This window comes from Natator depressus, chromosome 9, assembly GCF_965152275.1.
Source record: "Natator depressus isolate rNatDep1 chromosome 9, rNatDep2.hap1, whole genome shotgun sequence".
Classification (NCBI taxonomy): Eukaryota; Metazoa; Chordata; order Testudines; family Cheloniidae; genus Natator; species Natator depressus.
The window spans coordinates 90662812-90680508 of record NC_134242.1 but is presented as its reverse complement, the minus strand read 5'-3'; the positions used below and the strand labels follow the sequence as shown (position 1 = coordinate 90680508).

The 17697-nt window shown below is 40.5% G+C and overlaps 1 protein-coding gene across 1 annotated transcript in view; it reads left to right on the top strand.

Moving 5' to 3' along the window:
• Positions 1-17697, top strand: part of MTM1 (myotubularin 1) — a 70908-nt gene that overhangs the window by 49468 nt on the left and 3743 nt on the right. Inside the window, exons 9-14 of the mRNA XM_074962617.1 lie at positions 49-237; positions 5653-5838; positions 8655-8861; positions 12787-12879; positions 14971-15084; positions 15437-15613. Of these exons, the coding sequence (XP_074818718.1) occupies positions 49-237; positions 5653-5838; positions 8655-8861; positions 12787-12879; positions 14971-15084; positions 15437-15613 (966 nt within the window). The remainder of the gene's footprint in view (positions 1-48; positions 238-5652; positions 5839-8654; positions 8862-12786; positions 12880-14970; positions 15085-15436; positions 15614-17697) is intronic.

The following is a 17697-nucleotide window of genomic DNA, read 5'->3' as shown; positions in this document are numbered from 1 at the left end:
ATTCTCAAAGAGTACGTTGCTTGATAACGTTTTTTGGCATGTGGCTAGGTGCTGTCATGGATTCATCCAGAGAACCAAGCTGTTGTTATGCGCTCCAGTCAGCCTCTTGTTGGTATGAGTGGGAAAAGGAATAAAGATGACGAAAGGTATCTTGATATTATCAGGGATGCTAATGGACAGATCTCAAAACTGACTATCTATGATGCAAGACCCAGTGTAAATGCAGTAGCTAACAAGGTAAGTAGATGTTTTAAAAATCCTGTTTCTGAAAAAGCAATTGTGTCATAAGTTTGCTGTTTCTAACTGTAAGGTTTTTACAGTTGCTTTTTTCTTTTTCTTTTTTTTTTTACTGTTGGTAGTTTAAAATAAAATGCAATCAAAATACGAGTAGTACCACACTACATTACAGTCCTCTCAGAAGTGGAGGAACTTGGAAGCCTGTAGCAAATAGGTATAATATATTTGTTGGGCTGCTTCAGAATTCTAAAGGTGGGATAAAAAATGAACTCTGCAAGATGTTTTTGCACTGCTGTAACTCAAAAACATAAATAACAAACAAAATAACTTTTTTGCAGGCCACTTGCTGGGAATATGGAATATCTTATTAAAAAAGAAATATGGCTTTAATTTTTTTCTCTGAAGTGTATGGAATGTACTTTATCACAGACAGTTCAGCTAGATTTTAATCTGATTGGTTGTGTTTTAAGGCTTTGGTTCAACCGGCTGCATTTTAGTTCCCAAATAACATTTTACACTGCACACTTAATTTTAGTGGGTGACCAAAACATTATCTCTTTGTTACAGCATGTAATCCTCTTGTGGTTTTCCTTGTGGAAGGAATGCCATTTCTTACAAAAATGATTTAAATTTTTTTGGACTTAATTCAAAGATGGATTATGGCCAAATCTTATACACACACATTTCTTTTATTGTAATTTTCCTGTACAGCTTTTCAGCTTTTTAGAAAAATGTTCTAAATATTTTGTCATCTGATGGTTCTTTTAAAACATTTTTTTGCTAGGTAGGAGTTATCAATCCTACTTATTGCTCCTGGAGGAATTCTGCATGAAAAAATAAATTCTGTGCACAATATTTTAAAGTTCTGCTTATTTTATTTGTCAAAATAACACAATATAATCTTGCCAGTTTCAATTATTTTGGTAATTTATTTCAAAATCTCTATCAACAAATATGTCTGTAACAATACAGACAACAAAAATCATTCAGGAAGTGTTTTTTGACAAATAGATTACTTACTAGGCATATTAATACATAGCTTTGAGTAATAATTTAAACTACAATACAGAAGCATATTTCCAGCATGCCTCAGAAGCAGTGCAAAGGCTTGGGGGAATCAGAGTAATGGAGGAGCTGAGGGAGAGGGAAGTAATTGCTGGGAAGGAGCCTGGGAGTGAACCTGCAGTGTTGTGGGATGTGGGTGGGAGAAGTATGGAACAGTTTTTGGGGAGTTTCAGGGGGATTGGGGAGAGATTTTTAGGTTGTTGGGGGGCCTCACCCATGGAGACTCTGGCTGACCCATAGCCTTTCCCATTCAGTCAGGCACATTTGCCCCTGTCCCCATGTGTCCCTGCACCCCCACTCAACCACTCCATCTCCATGTATCCCTGCTCACCCCCTCCACCCCATGTGGCCTTGCACCCCCACTCCCATTCAACCCCCGCCCCAGTCTCTCTTCTCCTCCTTTTCCCCCTGCCCCCCTCCCCCAAGCCCTTCTGAATATAATACAACCTAAATGGAGCTACTATAAGGTGGATGCATAACTGATTGGAAAACGGTTCCCAGAGAGTAGTTTTCTGTGGTTCACAGTCAAGCTGGAAGGATATATCAAGTGGGATCTTGCAGGGATCAGTCCTGGGTCCGGTTCTGTTCAATATCTTCATCAATTAGTTGGATAATGGCAGAGAGAGTACACATAAAGTTTGTGGATGATACCAAGCTGGGAGAGGTTGCAAGTGCTTTGGAGGATAGGATTAAAATTCAAAATGATCTGTACAAACTATAGAAATGGTCTGAGGGGTAAATAGGATGACATACTCCACTTAGGAAAGAACAATCAGTTGCACACATACAAACGGGGAAAAGACTGCCTACGAAGGAGTACTGCATAAAGGGACCTGGGTCTCATAGTGGATCACAAGCTAAATATGAGTCAACAGTGTAACACTTGCACCAAAAAAAAAAACAAAAAAACCCCAAACATGATTCTGGGATGTATTAGCAGGAGTGTTATAAGCAAGATAAAAGAAGTAATTCTTCTGCTCTACTCCATGCTGATTAGGCCTTAACTGGAGTATTGTGTCTGGTTCTGGGCGCCACATTTCAGGAACGGTGTGGATAAATTGGAGAAAGTCCAGAGAAGAGCAACAAAAATGATTAATGGTCTAGAAAACATATGAGGGAAGATTAAAAAAATTTGGTTTGTTTAGTCTGGAGAAGAGAAGATGGGGGGGGGGACGACACACAATAGTTTTTGAGTGCATAAAAGGTTGTTACAAGGAGGAGGGAGAAAAAATGTTCTCTTTAACCTCTGAGGATAAAACAAGAAGCAATGGGCATAAATTGCAACACGGGCAGTTTAGGTTGGACATTAGGAAAAATTTCCTGTCAGGGTGGTTAAGCACTAGAATAAATTGCCTAAGGACGTTGTGGAATCTCCATCATTGGAGATTTTTAAGAGCAGGTTAGACAAACACCTGTCAGGGATGGTCTAAGATAATACTTAGTCCTGCCTTGAGTGCAGGGAATTGGACTAGATCTCTCAAGCTCCCTTCCAGTCCTTTGATTCTATGAATCCCAGTCTGTGTAACCCCCCAGCATCTCCATGTGCCACCCTCTGTCTGTCTCCTCCCAACCCCCCATATCCTGTGCCTCCTCACCTGGCGCCGTGGGCAGGGCACTGTGAGGAACGCAGCCTTTCCTCCCTATCTGCTGCTGACTGTTATGGCTAGTGAGCTGGCTGCCCTTTGTTCTGGAACCACAGCAGCCCCTGATGACGAAAGGTGTAACTGTAGCGCCTCTCCGTCAGAATGTATTTTCTGCTGTGAAAAAAAAATCTACGGGGACATGAATTTTGTGCACGCAGTGGTGCAGAATTCCCCCTTGAGTAAAAGTATTTTCAATCTGCTAAGCTGTAGAAGCAGTGGAAGGGTGCATTTGCTGGGTTTGAGGGATATTGACCTATACACTGCAAAGGGTTGGCCTGTAGAGTTAGGTCAGAATGAAGAAGAAGCTGCAAAATGGAGAGTTCTGGATTTGCCTTGGATAACTCTTTTGTAAACAAGATTTTGGGCTTACTCCCTGGGCTTTGAATGTCATTTTTCATCCACACCCAAAGACCACACAGCCAGTAGGAATTATTGAAGCCCTAGAGCTAAAGTAACAATCGTTCCTTACTCCAGGATGGATAAAGCCTAATAAAAGGGACTAAATTATATAAACACCTCTCATTTTAGGGGCAGGATGACAGCTCTGACACATTGAGAGAGCCCCATCCTGTGGCAGTGGACTATACATGTACTCGTTCTTCACTATAGTTTAGAGGGTTGGGTTGAATTTTTACTGGTGGGAAATGTGATTTCAGACCTCTTGAAAAGCCTAGTCTCTTAGCATGACTTGTAGGGGGAGTGTATTTTTCTCTTTCCTCACACCAAGCAGGAATCGGCCTCTGCAACTGCTTTGCCATGGAACTTCTGAGAGAGCAGCCATAGCAGTGACTTTTTAGTAAGAATCTTAAAATGTGTTATGCAAGAAACAGAAAATTTGCTCTTAGAAAACTCACTTAAAGTAAAGCTGATGGTGATCACTCTGTGAATTCTGTCTGTGAAAATTATTGGTCAAGCTATAGAGCAGGGGTGGCCAAACTGTAGCTTGTGAGCGACATGTGGCTCTTTTACTGTGACTCATGAGCCCCGCCCCCCTCTCCGCCTACCAGACTGGGAGCCCAGGACCTCTGCCTTGCAGTATGGTGGTGGGGTAGGAGTTTCTGTCCAGTGGGGAGGGGACTCTTGGAGCTTCAGTTGAAGCCCCAAGCCCTGGCTCCCGACAGGTGTGCCCCAGCTCTCAAACTTTTGAAGATTGTCATATGCGGCTCAGAGGGCCAGTAAGTTTGGCCTCCCCTGCTATAGAGAATTTTATTATTTAAACTTTATTCATTCTAGGAACAAATAAACAGGACACTGAAATATAGCAAGCTTTGAGACTCTTGGTGCTAATGTGGGTAAACCTGTGCTTTCATTAATTAAAGTTTGTAATATGGAGACAGGAAAAAACTGTCATTTCCTCTTGATTAAACTCCTGTCTAGTTAATATAGAAATGTAGTGAATAAATAAATCCTCATTTCATTTCTGCCATTGATGATCCAGTGTGCTAAGAACAATCAGAAGATTGAGATATTGCTGCTTTGTGGAATGTACCTTATATTTTAATTTTTATCTTCTAGTCCATCTGAGCTCCACTTATTTTAAATCAGTTTCCTCCATACTTAAATCATAAATTTGTTTAGCTAGTAAAAATAATATTCAGGAATTAAAACAAACAAACCAACATGGTTAGACAGCAGGATGTCTTAATAAAAATTACCTGTTTTTAAGGTAGTTGGTGTCTGGTCAAGGGAAGGCTATTTACCACCATTACTTGTGTGTATATATAGAGTCCAGGGGTATAACCATTTGTCCTCAAAGCAGCCTGGATCCTATCTGATGTAGTGCTTGTTCCATTTTTGCTTGTCTGGCTAGTTTAATCCAGTCCATGGATTATGGGACTTACCTTCACAAAATTTAGCTCTTTTAGCCAACATTATTATAACTGTTTTGTTTCACTTCTTAATTTTGGCACTCATGAAAATAAAGAACCTGAATATCATCAGTGTTCAGGTCTGTTCAGGAACTGGAAAACCAAATCAAAGCTGAAATGATTGTCTTGTTTTGAAAGATGCATAAAGGCGATGGAAGAAGTGGAAGCATTTGATGATGGTAGGAGGGTGAAATGCGTGAGGAAGCTTGTATGGCCAGTAATTCCTATTTACTTTAGTAAATAACTCTCCTTTTTGGAGCCTTGCTCGAAGGAGCACGCAGACTTTGGTACACTAAGGAAGATTGTAGGAAGATTACGCTTCTGAATGTAATAAGGAAAGTGATGCTCTTCAGATTTGACACCTGGATCAAGCCCTTACAAAGGACCCTGTAAGAGTTGCCAAAATCATTTCTCTAACTTCATGGCCTGATATGTTTATCTAAGACAAGGCGGCAGCAACAGCAGCAGCAACTCATGAGGGTTCCAGAAAGAGAACTAGATTGATGGACAGATTTGAACTTTGTTAGACCATTTACCAAAAAACATTTATTGGGCCATACCCATGCACAAAGCGAGCTATCTTGGATTTGCATTTTCTACTATTTTCTTTATTATGTAATTTGTATTGAGGTGAAAAAGCTTTTTAAAAATATAATATAATATAAAAATAGGGCTTGCCTAATATAGTTGGGCTATATAGGTGGACTTCCTCATAAATAATTGACTTGGTAATGTGGCAGGGTGTCCTAAAGAAGGTTTAATCCTCTCAATCTTAAAATATTTCAGCAGAGTTTAAATGACAACTAAAAGTAGATTTCAAATCTGTTTTTGGTTTTTAGGCCACTGGGGGAGGATATGAAGGCGATGATGCATATCCCAATGCAGAACTCTTCTTCCTAGATATTCATAATATTCATGTCATGAGGGAATCTTTAAAAAAGTTGAAGGACATTGTTTATCCTAATGTAGAAGAATCGCACTGGCTATCTAGTTTGGAATCAACTCACTGGTTAGAACATATCAAGGTGAGTTTTGAGCGCAAAATATTATTCTATAGGGATCGTATTTTCACTTGTTCTACATAAGACTTTTTCACTTGACTTTTTTTCTTTTTGTAAAATAAAAACTACATTAGTTTGCTTTGTAATTTGTGTGATTACTGAAGAATCGTAGTTACTGCTGTTCTGGAATTGGGTGACCTTGAAAATGTCTTGCTGTTTTGCTTGTTGGAAACTATATAAAGGGTTGGCCGGTAAGGTAGGACTTCTGCAAATATCAGACTTGCTGTCTTTATTACAGATGCTGTTTTCCAAAAGAATTCTTTTAAAAAGAGGCAGCATTTATCTACTCTACACAAAGTGGGTTACCTTTTGATTAGTCAGGCTGTAAAATTATTCATGTATAAATGTGTTAATATCCAATAGCTCTGTCTAGATTGTACTAGTCTTAAGAATATATCATGCTAATATCCCTATTTAGCCAACAGTAAGAGACATTTATCATTTTAAATATTGAATCATAGAATCATAGAATATCAGGGTTGGAAGGGACCTCAGGAGGTCATCTAGTCCAACCCCCTGCTCAAAGCAGGACCGATCCCCGACTAAATCATCCCAGCCAGGGCTTTGTCAAGCCTGACCTTAAAAACTTCTGGGAAGGAGATTCCACCACCTCCCTAGGTAACGCATTCCAGTGTTTCACCACCCTCCTAGTGAAAAAGTTTTTCCTAATACCCAACCTAAATCTCCCCCACTGCAATTTGAGACCATTACTCCTTGTTCTGTCATCTGCTACCACTGGGAACAGTCTAGAGCCATCCTCTTTGGAACCCCCTTTCAGGTAATTGAAAGCAGCTATCAAATCTCCCCTCATTCTTCTCTTCTGAAGACTAAACATCCCCAGTTCCCTCAGCCTCTCCTCATAAGTCATGTGTTCCAGTCCCCTAATCATTTTTGTTGCCCTCCGCTGGACTCTTTCCAATTTTTCCACATCCTTCTTGTAGTGTGGGGCCCAAAACTGGACACAGTACTCCAGATGAGGCCTCACCAGTGTCGAATAGAGGGGAACAATCACGTCCCTCGATCGGCTGGCAATGCCCCTACTTATACATCCCAAAATGCCATTGGCCTTCTTGGCAACAAGGGCACACTGTTGACTCATATCCAACTTCTCGTCCACTGTAACCCCTAGGTCCTTTTCTGCAGAACTGCTGCTGAGCCATTTGGTCCCTAGTCTGTAGCGGTGCATTGGATTCTTCCATCCTAAGTGCAGGACTCTGCACTTGTCCTTGTTGAACCTCATCAGATTTCTTTTGGCCCAATCCTCCAATCTGTCTAGGTTCCTCTGTATCCTATTCCTACCCTCCAGTGTATCTACCACTCCTCCCAGTTTAGTGTCATCCGCAAACTTGCTGAGGGTGCAATCCACACCATCCTCCAGATCATTTATGAAGATATTGAACAAAACCGGCCCCAGGACCAACCCGTGGGGCACTCCACTTGATACCGGCTGCCAACTAGACATGGAGCCTTTTTTCACTACCCGTTGAGCCCGACAATCTAGCCAGCTTTCTATCCACCTTATAGTCCATTCATCCAGCCCATACTTCTTTAACTTGCTGGCAAGAATACTGTGGGAGACCGTGTCAAAAGCTTTGCTAAAGTCAAGGAACAACACGTCCACTGCTTTCCCTTCATCCACAGAGCCAGTTATCTCATCATAGAAGGCAGTTAGATTAGTCAGGCATGACCTTCCCTTGGTGAATCCATGCTGACAGTTCCTGATCACTTTCCTCTCCTCTAAGTGCTTCAGAATTGATTCCTTGAGGACCTGCTCCATGATTTTTCCAGGGACTGAGGTGAGGCTGACTGGCCTGTAGTTCCCAGGATCATCCTCCTTCCCTTTTTTAAAGACGGGCACTACATTAGCCTTTTTCCAGTCATATTTGACATACTTTGCTTTGTGTGGGAGAAGATGAAGGTAGTTAATAATTGAGTAAGTACAAGACAATGTAAGATTAAGATTATATTAATAAATGAGTGCTGTAAAACAAGGATTCTTGAGTTCCAATGGCACATGAACACAGAGAAAATTAAACTATTTTACTGCATGTTTAAATAAACTACAATTTACAGAACGTACAAATTTTAGTCTAGCAATGTTTATTACATGAATTTTTGAACTTCATTTTCTTTGCAAATGAGTTGTGTGCGCTCCGCTTTGAAATAAAATATTTTTAAGGTATGCATTAATCGTCATAAAAATGTTTTTAGCAGTATATTTTGTCAGTTGGTTTTTGGGCTTGTACCCCTAACATTTCTGCATTTTTATAATGTATGCCCTGCTGTAGTAACTACTGTTTACTTAGAATTTCAATTTTAAGTGAATGGTTGCAAAAATAAACATGAGAAAAGGATAAAACCAGCTTTATTTTTAGCAATAGCATCTGTCTCAAATCTTTAACTCAAAAGGAACTAAATGAAATGTGTAATTTTTAACACAGGTACTTCTTGTGGTAATCCTATTTTTAAAAAGCTTTTATGTTGTTCAGTATGGTAAAGACACTATCTTCGTTCCCATTTTTGAGAAGTTGCTGTGAGATGAGTTTGGTTCTCTTTTTCTTAGTAAACCCTATCTTGTATAGTTTGGGTCTTCATTTTTTTTTTTTTACAGTAGAAATGGCAAATTGCTTGCTGAACTCCCAGAAAAATCTGATCAATTTAACACACACACAGGTGTTCTTCCCCAAGTCTTTTAATTAAAATTGTAAGAAATCAATAATTTTTGCTGGAATGATAACACTAACCTTCTGAATTGTCTGGTATCTGTACCTCGTTGTCAGCTTGTCTTGACAGGAGCTATTCAAGTGGCAGACAAGGTGTCTTCAGGGAAGAGCTCAGTATTGGTGCACTGTAGTGATGGTTGGGACCGAACAGCACAATTAACTTCTCTAGCCATGTTGATGTTAGACAGCTACTACAGAACAATTGTGGGTTTTGAAGTTCTGGTACAAAAGGAGTGGATAAGCTTTGGACACAAATTTGCATCGGTAAGAATTAGAGAAAATAATTGAAAGGAACTGTTTTAAAGTTTTTTATGTATATTGTAAATTCTAAAACAAGGAAGATTTTTAGATGCTTGTATTAAAACTTTGGTGCTATGAAAGTTCTAATAAATGTGTTCAACTTTTCAGTTGATCAGCATGTCAGGTTTTGATCTGATCTTTACTGTCTGTCTAAAGTGATGAAGAAAAATAAATCTGAGCAGAATGATCAGTCTTACCTAGACTTGAAGCTATTCCATAGCATTTATTTCATTTTTTCAAAATTCATTTATTTTATCTCCCTTTTTTGCATCCTGCTGGAAATGCAGAACAGTTAATGTTATGGTACCATTTAGCGGGCACCAGTAAGGAGGCAAAGAATAGTGAAAGCTTTCCATATGCCTCCAGGACGGAGCAAAGAATACTGGAAACGTGGAGCATAAATTCAGCTTTCTCACTCCAGCAGTTTTTCTTGGCTTTTCTCTGACTGCTCATAACGAGACAAACAGATGGAAGAACCTGGACAACCTTTTCTAGGTAATGTGCTGAGAGAGAGTTCCACCTTCTTCCAGCATGTCCTAGAATTTGTCATAACAGGTTTCAACATAGGACTCAAGCACTGTTGTGCCATAACACCAAGTCCAGCTCTCTCCTTCTACAGTCTTTTTGAGGTGAGAGGGAATCCCTAAGGTCTCACCTCTGTACTTACAAGCTTCTCAAGGGCTTTTCCCACATGACTCCTCTTCAGATCCAATATCTCTCAGTAAGACTTGTCAAGTTTGTGTCATTGTCTCTTTAAGCCCCTATGTGTTGCACCTTGTGATTTAATCAGAATTTGGCTTTTAGTTGCCCTTTGCCCATCTTGTAGTTTTGAAGAACTAAGCCAATGGTTCTCAAACTTTTGTACTGGTGACCCCTTTCACATAGCCAGCCTCTGACTGCGACTCCCCTTATAAATTAAAAACACTTTTTTGTATATTTAACACCGCTATAAATGCTGGAGGCAAAGCGGGGTTTGGGGTGGCAGCTGACAGCTTGTGACCCCCCCATGTAATAACCTTGCGACCCCCTGAAGGGTCCCGACCCCCAGTTTGAGAACCCCTGAACTAAGCTCCTTTGTTGTTAATCTTTGCTACCAATACCTTCCATTTCTTTTCAGACAAATTGATAGTTTTTCATTTGCTTCAGGAGTACTTTTCCAGAGCGATCATCTACCTCCACATGGTTTTCTCCAACTTTTACCTAAACTCTTTCTCTCCTTTCAAACAGACATACTGCTCTCAGGATATAAAGGGAGGCGCTATCAAGCTTTATTTGCACAGGACTGATATTCAAAAAGACAGACTCTTTTCATGGTCCAGTGCAAGGATTACCAACCTCTAAGGCCACCATTAGTTCCTGGCTGAAATCCTGTATTGACAGCAGGGTAAACCCCCTTCTCTCACAGTGAAAAGATGCTCTGCCAGAGTCTTTCTTTCTGCTACTTAAGTAGAGAGAGAGGAGGCCATTTCCTCTGATATCTGCAGGGCCACTACCTACTCTTCACTTCACATCACACCTTCATCAGTCCCTACAAAGTGGACCTAACTTTCCCCACAAAGGCAGACTTTGGATGTAGTGGTCCAAGTTAACTCTTAGGTAAACCCATCTTCTAACTGGGGATACTGCTGGTGGCTTCTGCTAGCTGTTTTCACATCCTGCTGGCAGCACAAACTCTATTACCAAAGTTACCCTGTGCGTGAAGTTACATTCTTTAGACTCTCTTATCAGCAAGGCTAACGATATGCTGTAGATGTTTAGTTCATCAGTTATAGTAAAACAATAGCACAAGTGAATTGTCTTTTTTGAGGGATCATCTGACAGCGGACAAACATTGCTTCAGCTTAGATCTTTAGAAAATTAGAAAAAAATATACTGCTAGATTTTAGAAAAGGAAGATTCTTGAATATGACACACTATACAGGGGTCGGCAACCTATGGCACATGTGCCAATTTTTAATGGCATGCTGCGGCATGCTGGGTCCCAGCCACCGGCCCCGCTCAGCGGGCTGGGTTCCTGCCCCTCCTCCTTTCAGGTGATGGCCCTTGTGAGGGAGGGGGAGAAGCGGAGCCGCAGCGCGCTTGCTGCTCCGGGGAGGAGGAGGAGAGGTGGGGATGGGGCCGTGGGGACGGGGGGTGGAATCAGGGCGTATCCCCTCCAGCCGCCTGCCATGAGCTGCTCTGGGCAGGGGGCTGGAAGCACCCCCACGACCCTAGCCCACACCCCCAGCCTTCTGCCCTGACACCTACACCCTACCACACACCCTGGCCCTGACCCCTGCACCCCCGATGACCCCATCCCTGACTCCAGCACCCCCACACATACGCAGCCTCCCCACACCCAATGCCCTGACTCCTGCACCCCCCCCTCCACATACCCAGCCTCCCCATGCCCTGACTCTTGCACCGCCCACATTCCCACCTCCACCCCTCGCACCAAACGGGAGCTCCTATACCCCCCCACACACACTCCCACCTGCACCCCTTGCATCAAATGGGAGCTGCCCAGGTAAGCACTCCACACTCAAACCTCCTGCCCCAACCCTGAGTCCTCTCCCTCATTCTAGCTCCTGGCCAGACCCTACGCCCCAACCCCTAGCCTGCTGCTTCACCCCCAGCCCTGTGCTCAGTCACTCCCACCCTCAGCTCAGAGCAGAGAGAGAGGAAGAGAATGGGCTAGAACCAGGGAGACGGCAGGAACCCACTCTGTGGGCAGGGCTGGGATCCCAGATCGGCAGCGGGCTGAGCGGGGCCGGCAGCCGGGACCCTGGCTGGCAGGAGCTGGCGGATGGAACCCCAGACCGGCAGCGGGCTGAGTGGCAGCGGGCTGAGTGGCAGCAGGCTGAGCCGCTGAGCCCACTGCCAGTCTGGGGTCCCGGCTGCTGGCCCCGCTCAGCCCACTGCCAGTCTGGGCTTCTGGCTGCCGGCCCTTTGCCAGCCGGGGTCCCGACCGCAGGCCCAGCTCAGCCTGCTGCCGGCCTAGGTGAACGGAACCCCAGGCTGGCAGCAGGCTGAGCGGGCTGGTGGCATAAGATGAGCATTTTAATTTAATTTTAAATGAAGCTTCTTAAACATTTTGAAAACCTTGTTTACTTTACATACAATAATAGTTTAGTTATATAATATATAGACTTATAGAGAGAGACCTTCTAAAAAACGTTAAAATATATTACTGGCATGCGGAACCTTAAATTAAAGTGAATAAATGAAGACTTGGCACACCACTTCTGAAAGGTTGCTGACTCCTGCACTATACAACAGCTGCTACTTACTCTCTGAGAGAACATGAAGGGGAAAGACAAAGGAGCATAAACTTGATTTCCATCTCTGAGAAAATGTTGGTAGAAATTGATTCCATACATTTACAGCATGTTCAAAAGAAACTCAGGATTTGGAATGGCAACAGTAGCATGAATTATCGTAAATGATTGAGCTGGGTAAGTATTAGGGAGAAAAGATGTTGCATAGCTTCAAACTTAAATGAAGATAAAGAACTAGTGCAAGTTCTTGCCACCTCAGTCATGTTTTGCGTAGTCCTTTATGTACAGGATTCAGGGTGCTGAAGACGCCCATACTTTGGAGGGTTGATTTCAATGCTAAATCTTGCAACCCGTAAGCAAGAAACCTCATTGATTCCAACAGAAGTTATTTGCACTTCAGAACCTTTCAAATCTTTAAGTGGTCTAAAATAATGTTAATATGTAAAATGATATTGCTAAAGTCAGGAGGGTGGACAATAGAGTATTACCCCCTCATTGTAGTATTGTAGATCAAATGTGTTTTTCATGCCTCTCTTGGCATTTATGAAGTATGTCTCACACCAAAATAGATGTCAGATATATATATCAAAACCAGTTGTGAGTAATGTCCACCTTGCTTTGTTTCATTTCAGAGAATAGGCCATGGTGATAAAAACCATGCTGATGCTGATAGATCACCTATCTTTCTCCAGTTCATTGATTGTGTGTGGCAAATGTCTAAGCAGGTAAGCTCTAGCCATATCCAAAAGATGGTGTTATCCAGCAAATAGCAATATTTTAAAATTATCCTTGAATTAAGAGTGAATTCTCCAAAAAAAAAAAAAAAAAAAAAAAATACTGCCCCTTCCCCCCCATTTCTCCCCAAAACCCCACAACAACAAAAACAAACAAACCACCCCTGTATACGTAAGTTTGCTGCTCTGACCAGGTAGTAGAAAGTAACAAATTTACTTTTTTCTTTTCTTTTCTTCTTTTTTTTTTTTTTTTTGTTAACCCTCTCCTCCCTCCCAAGCTGGAAGTCCCACTATTTCTGAGTAGAAAATGTGCTGGCTTTATGTCCAGTCCTTTTGCTCATTAACCAATATTTCTTGTCTAAAGGATTGTACTATGACATAACTTACAAACATTCATAAAAGCATCTATTTAATAGTGTAATACTGTTGCATATAATTACAGGAGCTAGAATTAATGTATTATGGATAATTTTGTTTTTATTTCATCATTCCAAAAACTGTTCCTGGAAACACAATTCCCTCATGCAGACTTTGTCTTTGAGTGTCAAACTAGGTCTATCAAACTGCTATAGGTTATTTCACAGTCCCTTCCCGCATTTTCAGAGCACTGAGATTGAGATTGTTTCTCCGTCCCCCTTTTTTAATCCTATTCTAACACCTTGCCCTGAAGATACTGTGACATTGCTCCTTCCTATTGAAGCTTGAAAAGAATGCTTGGGGCTACTCAGTTTTACCTCATAAACTAACAGACTGTTCGTATTAAGTAACAAATATTACCATTATAGCATATTATATAGCTATATTATCATTATAGCATACCTAGCCCATGTAGGTCAGGTATGAGAGTCAAGAACTGGAAATCAAACAAAAATGAGAGTCAAGAACTGGAAATCAAATATTAGTTCCCCCTATGTGTCCGTGCAAAGCAGAGTCACTAGTTCACTAGGCCTATGAGTGTTATATTACTAGTTTAAATGTAATAATTTTGGCTGTCTAATCTTGATGCAGTTGAGTTAGCAATCTTTCATGGATCAGAGTAGCAGTGCCACAAGTACTCCTTTTCTTTTTTCATGGTATCGTTACTGAAGAACTGTATTTCACTGACTTTGAAGAATTATGTTTCTGCCAGTGAGCTAATTATTCATAAAAATTTAGCTAACATTATGGAGACAGAACTTTTGCCTTGAATTTCTGTTAAAACTTATCTTGTGGATTGCAGTCTTCCAACTATACCCTTTCACAGCTTATTCTGTTTATAGAAACGTATTGTCCCCACTTGAGATATCTCAAGAAATGTACAAGTTCACTTAGTGTAGTAATACTGTGCAGCCAACTAGGTACTGCAGTTTACTTTTGCCCACTATAAGCCCCTCCTTGCATTTTGTTTGGATAAACAAATCCTTTTCCAACATTAAGCTAAATCTGTCACAGAAAAGTCAACAGCTTTCTGCTTAATTGCAGTGGCCCCATACCTTTATCAACTCCTAATTCCTGCATAAAAAGAAAAGAAAAGGAGGACTTGTGGCACCATAGAGACTAACCAGTTTATTTGAGCATGAGCTTTTGTGAGCAACAGCTCACTTCATCGGATGCATAGCATATCGTGGAAACTGCAGAAGACATTATATACACACTGAGACCATGAAACAAAACTTCCTCCCACCCCACTCTCCTGCTGGTAACAGCTTATCTAAAGTGATCATCAAGTAAAGCAACATTGTTGATCTGACAGGACATATGCTAATGTATTCATTGATAAGAATGTAGGAGTGTTGACATCTTACCTGTTTCAGAGTAGCAGCTGTGTTAGTCTGTATCCGCAAAAAGAAATGGAGGACTTTTGGCACCTTGTTAGTCTCTACGGTGCCACAAGTTCTCCTTTTCTTTTGACATCTTACCTGTTATCTGAGCATTTAATCCATCATGTTTGTAGTTGTTTTGTGGCAGGAAACCTAATTTTTAGGTAAACTTAACAGGTTTCCTAAAGGACTTCTTTTAAACTATCTGTTCAGTCAGACTGTTTCTATGTGTGTGCTCATGCACACAGAAACAAATCTCTAACAATAACTTTTTTGTGCCTAGTTTCCAACAGCTTTTGAATTCAATGAACAATTCTTGATTACAATTCTGGATCATTTGTATAGCTGCCGATTTGGTACTTTCTTGTACAGCTGTGAATCTGTTAGAGAAAAAGAGGTAGGTAAAACTGATGATTGTTTGACTGTGGCATGAGAGGAATATATGATCTTAATTTAAAAAGAAATTAAGTTGTGTATAGCCAAGGTGGCAAAAATGGCAAATTGTTATTTGAACAATTGCAAGACAGCAAGCTTGTTTTTGTGTATGTAAAAGAAAATATACAGACTTTACGGTACTTTGTGAGTTTGTCACTGCTTGTGGAATATTCTTCATTTAGTGATTATACATGTGATACTTTTAGTTAGAACAGAACCATGCTATATGAAAAGTGTAACTGAAGTTACCATAGTGTGTGCACTCTTATACTGTACAAATACTCAAAATCCTTACCATTTTATTTTCTTTGCAGAAAGTGACTGAGAGAACATTGTCATTGTGGTCATTGATAAATAGTGAAAAAACAAAGCACACCAATCCTTTTTATACTAAAGAACTGAATCGAGCACTCTATCCAGTAGCCAGTATGCGTCACTTGGAACTTTGGGTCAATTATTACATTAGGTGGAATCCAAGGATTCGGCAGCAAGTAAGTCAACTTCTCTAACTTATATGAAATACTTTAATTATGACTTGTACTATTTTTTTACACTATACAGAATATAATTTATGCTCTCTGTTTAGTCATTTCAACTAATGTCTGTCAGGAAGAGAGAAGAAATATTGCTATGCTCTTCTTGACCTCGCAGTCTTCTTTTTTGAACGTTAAGATTATTTCATTGGTATGCATCAACATACCTTCCAAAACTTACTTTTCCCACTTAATTTTATTTTTTAAAAATCTTTCCTTTTTTAGTTTTTAAGAGCATTTGATGCTTGTGCAAAGCAGTGACTGACAAACCTGGAGAATAAAGTTTTCTATCCATAAAATAGGTAGAGCACAGACACTAGAAGTAAGATACCCATACCGCCCTGTCATTGTGTAGAGAAAATTTGCATTAGAGATTAGCATTCCCCATTCAGTCCTTTCCCCTCTGCTGAAATTCCCAGCAAAAGGCATCAATTGTAATTGATTTTTTTTTTTTTAATCTGGGTATTTGTTTGGTAGGACTTTCAGCTCAGGCCACCAAAATCATTTTAGATTGAGTAGCCATTAGATGGTAACTTGTTTTGATCACTACAAGCCTGGGTCAGAGTTGAACCCAGAAACAGATCACGCTTATTACTGAATTCTCTGAGTGCTTCAGTCCTTCAAGATTTTCAGTATAGTAGAACCTCAGAGTTACGAACTGACAGTTCAACCACACACCTCATTTGGAACCGGAAGTGCGCAATCAGGCAGCAACAGAGACCAAAAAATAAAGCAAATACAGTAGTAGTAGTAGTGCTGTATTAAATGTAAACTACTTAAAAAAAAAAAAAAGTCAAGTTTAAAAAAAAAAAAATTGACAAGGTCAGGCAACTGTTTCTCTGCTTGTTTCATTTAAATTAAGATGGTTAAAAGCAGCATTTTTCAGTTATAAACTTTTGAAAGAACAACCATAATGTTTTGTTCACAGTTACGAATGTTTCAGAGTTACGAACAACCTCCATTCCCAAGGTTTTTGTAACAGGTTCTATTGTATTTAATTGATATACAGAGGCTCAGAATTTTGTTTAGTTATTAGTTAAAAACATTTGTAAAAATCTGATCAATTGAGCAGAGAAAGGTAGTGCATCACAGTGTTTGCTATCTTCCCTAAGAAGTGGGAAGAGTTGTGGTTAGGGGAGGAAGGTATCTGACAAAAGCAGTATTTTTCATCCAGCCACTGGGAATGAGCAGGCGTTTTCAGGCAGCACGGTTTCTCTTATATAGTTGATCTTTTGTATTATTTACAGCACTCTGGAGCTGGAAAAAAGCCATCCAATGTATTATATATTTTTATAAGTATGCTGCCAGTTTGAATTCAGCATTTTCATTTCAAAACTGTTGTTGCTTCTGCTGAAAGGCTAGTGCATTTTGCAAAAGGTGGAACTACAGATTTGTTTTAGAAAGCTAAGGATTCTAGCGTATGGCCACTGGCCACTTACCTATTAAAGTTCTGGGTTGAGGTGCCAATTGCCATTACCAAACAAAGATTTTGACCCTGGAGCACTATAGCATAGGTGGAAAAGTAGATGAGGATTCTCCATCACTGCTAGCAAATGATGAAAAATGTTGCCTGCTTGAGCAGTTTGAATTTTTGACCTTTTTTTGAGGAAAGAGACTCTGAAGTTGCTGATTTTTTTTTTTTCCCTGTTGTATGTTTAAGCCCCATCTTCACTAGGAAATTGACTCACTGTTGATGTGTTCCCCTGAACCAGTACTGAATTTTAACTGCTAGTGTAAATGGGACAAGACTCTTTTCAACATCATTACAAAAAGCTCAATTGTGGCTTCTGAGCAAGCAATGGATCAGTTTCCTAGTGCAGTATTCCTTTAGAGTTAGGCATAGTGATCGACAGCTTTCCTATTTTCCTGCTGATTCTCTAGGGTAATAACTGAATCCAACAGCTTCTATAGTTGCTTAATGTTAGAGAAATAGATTGCATGGGAGGGGAGTAAAGCGATTAATTTATTTATCCCTAAAGGTATGTGGCATTTTATTTGGTCCTGCGGGGACCTGGAAGGCTGTGTGTCTGAGTTTGTCACGT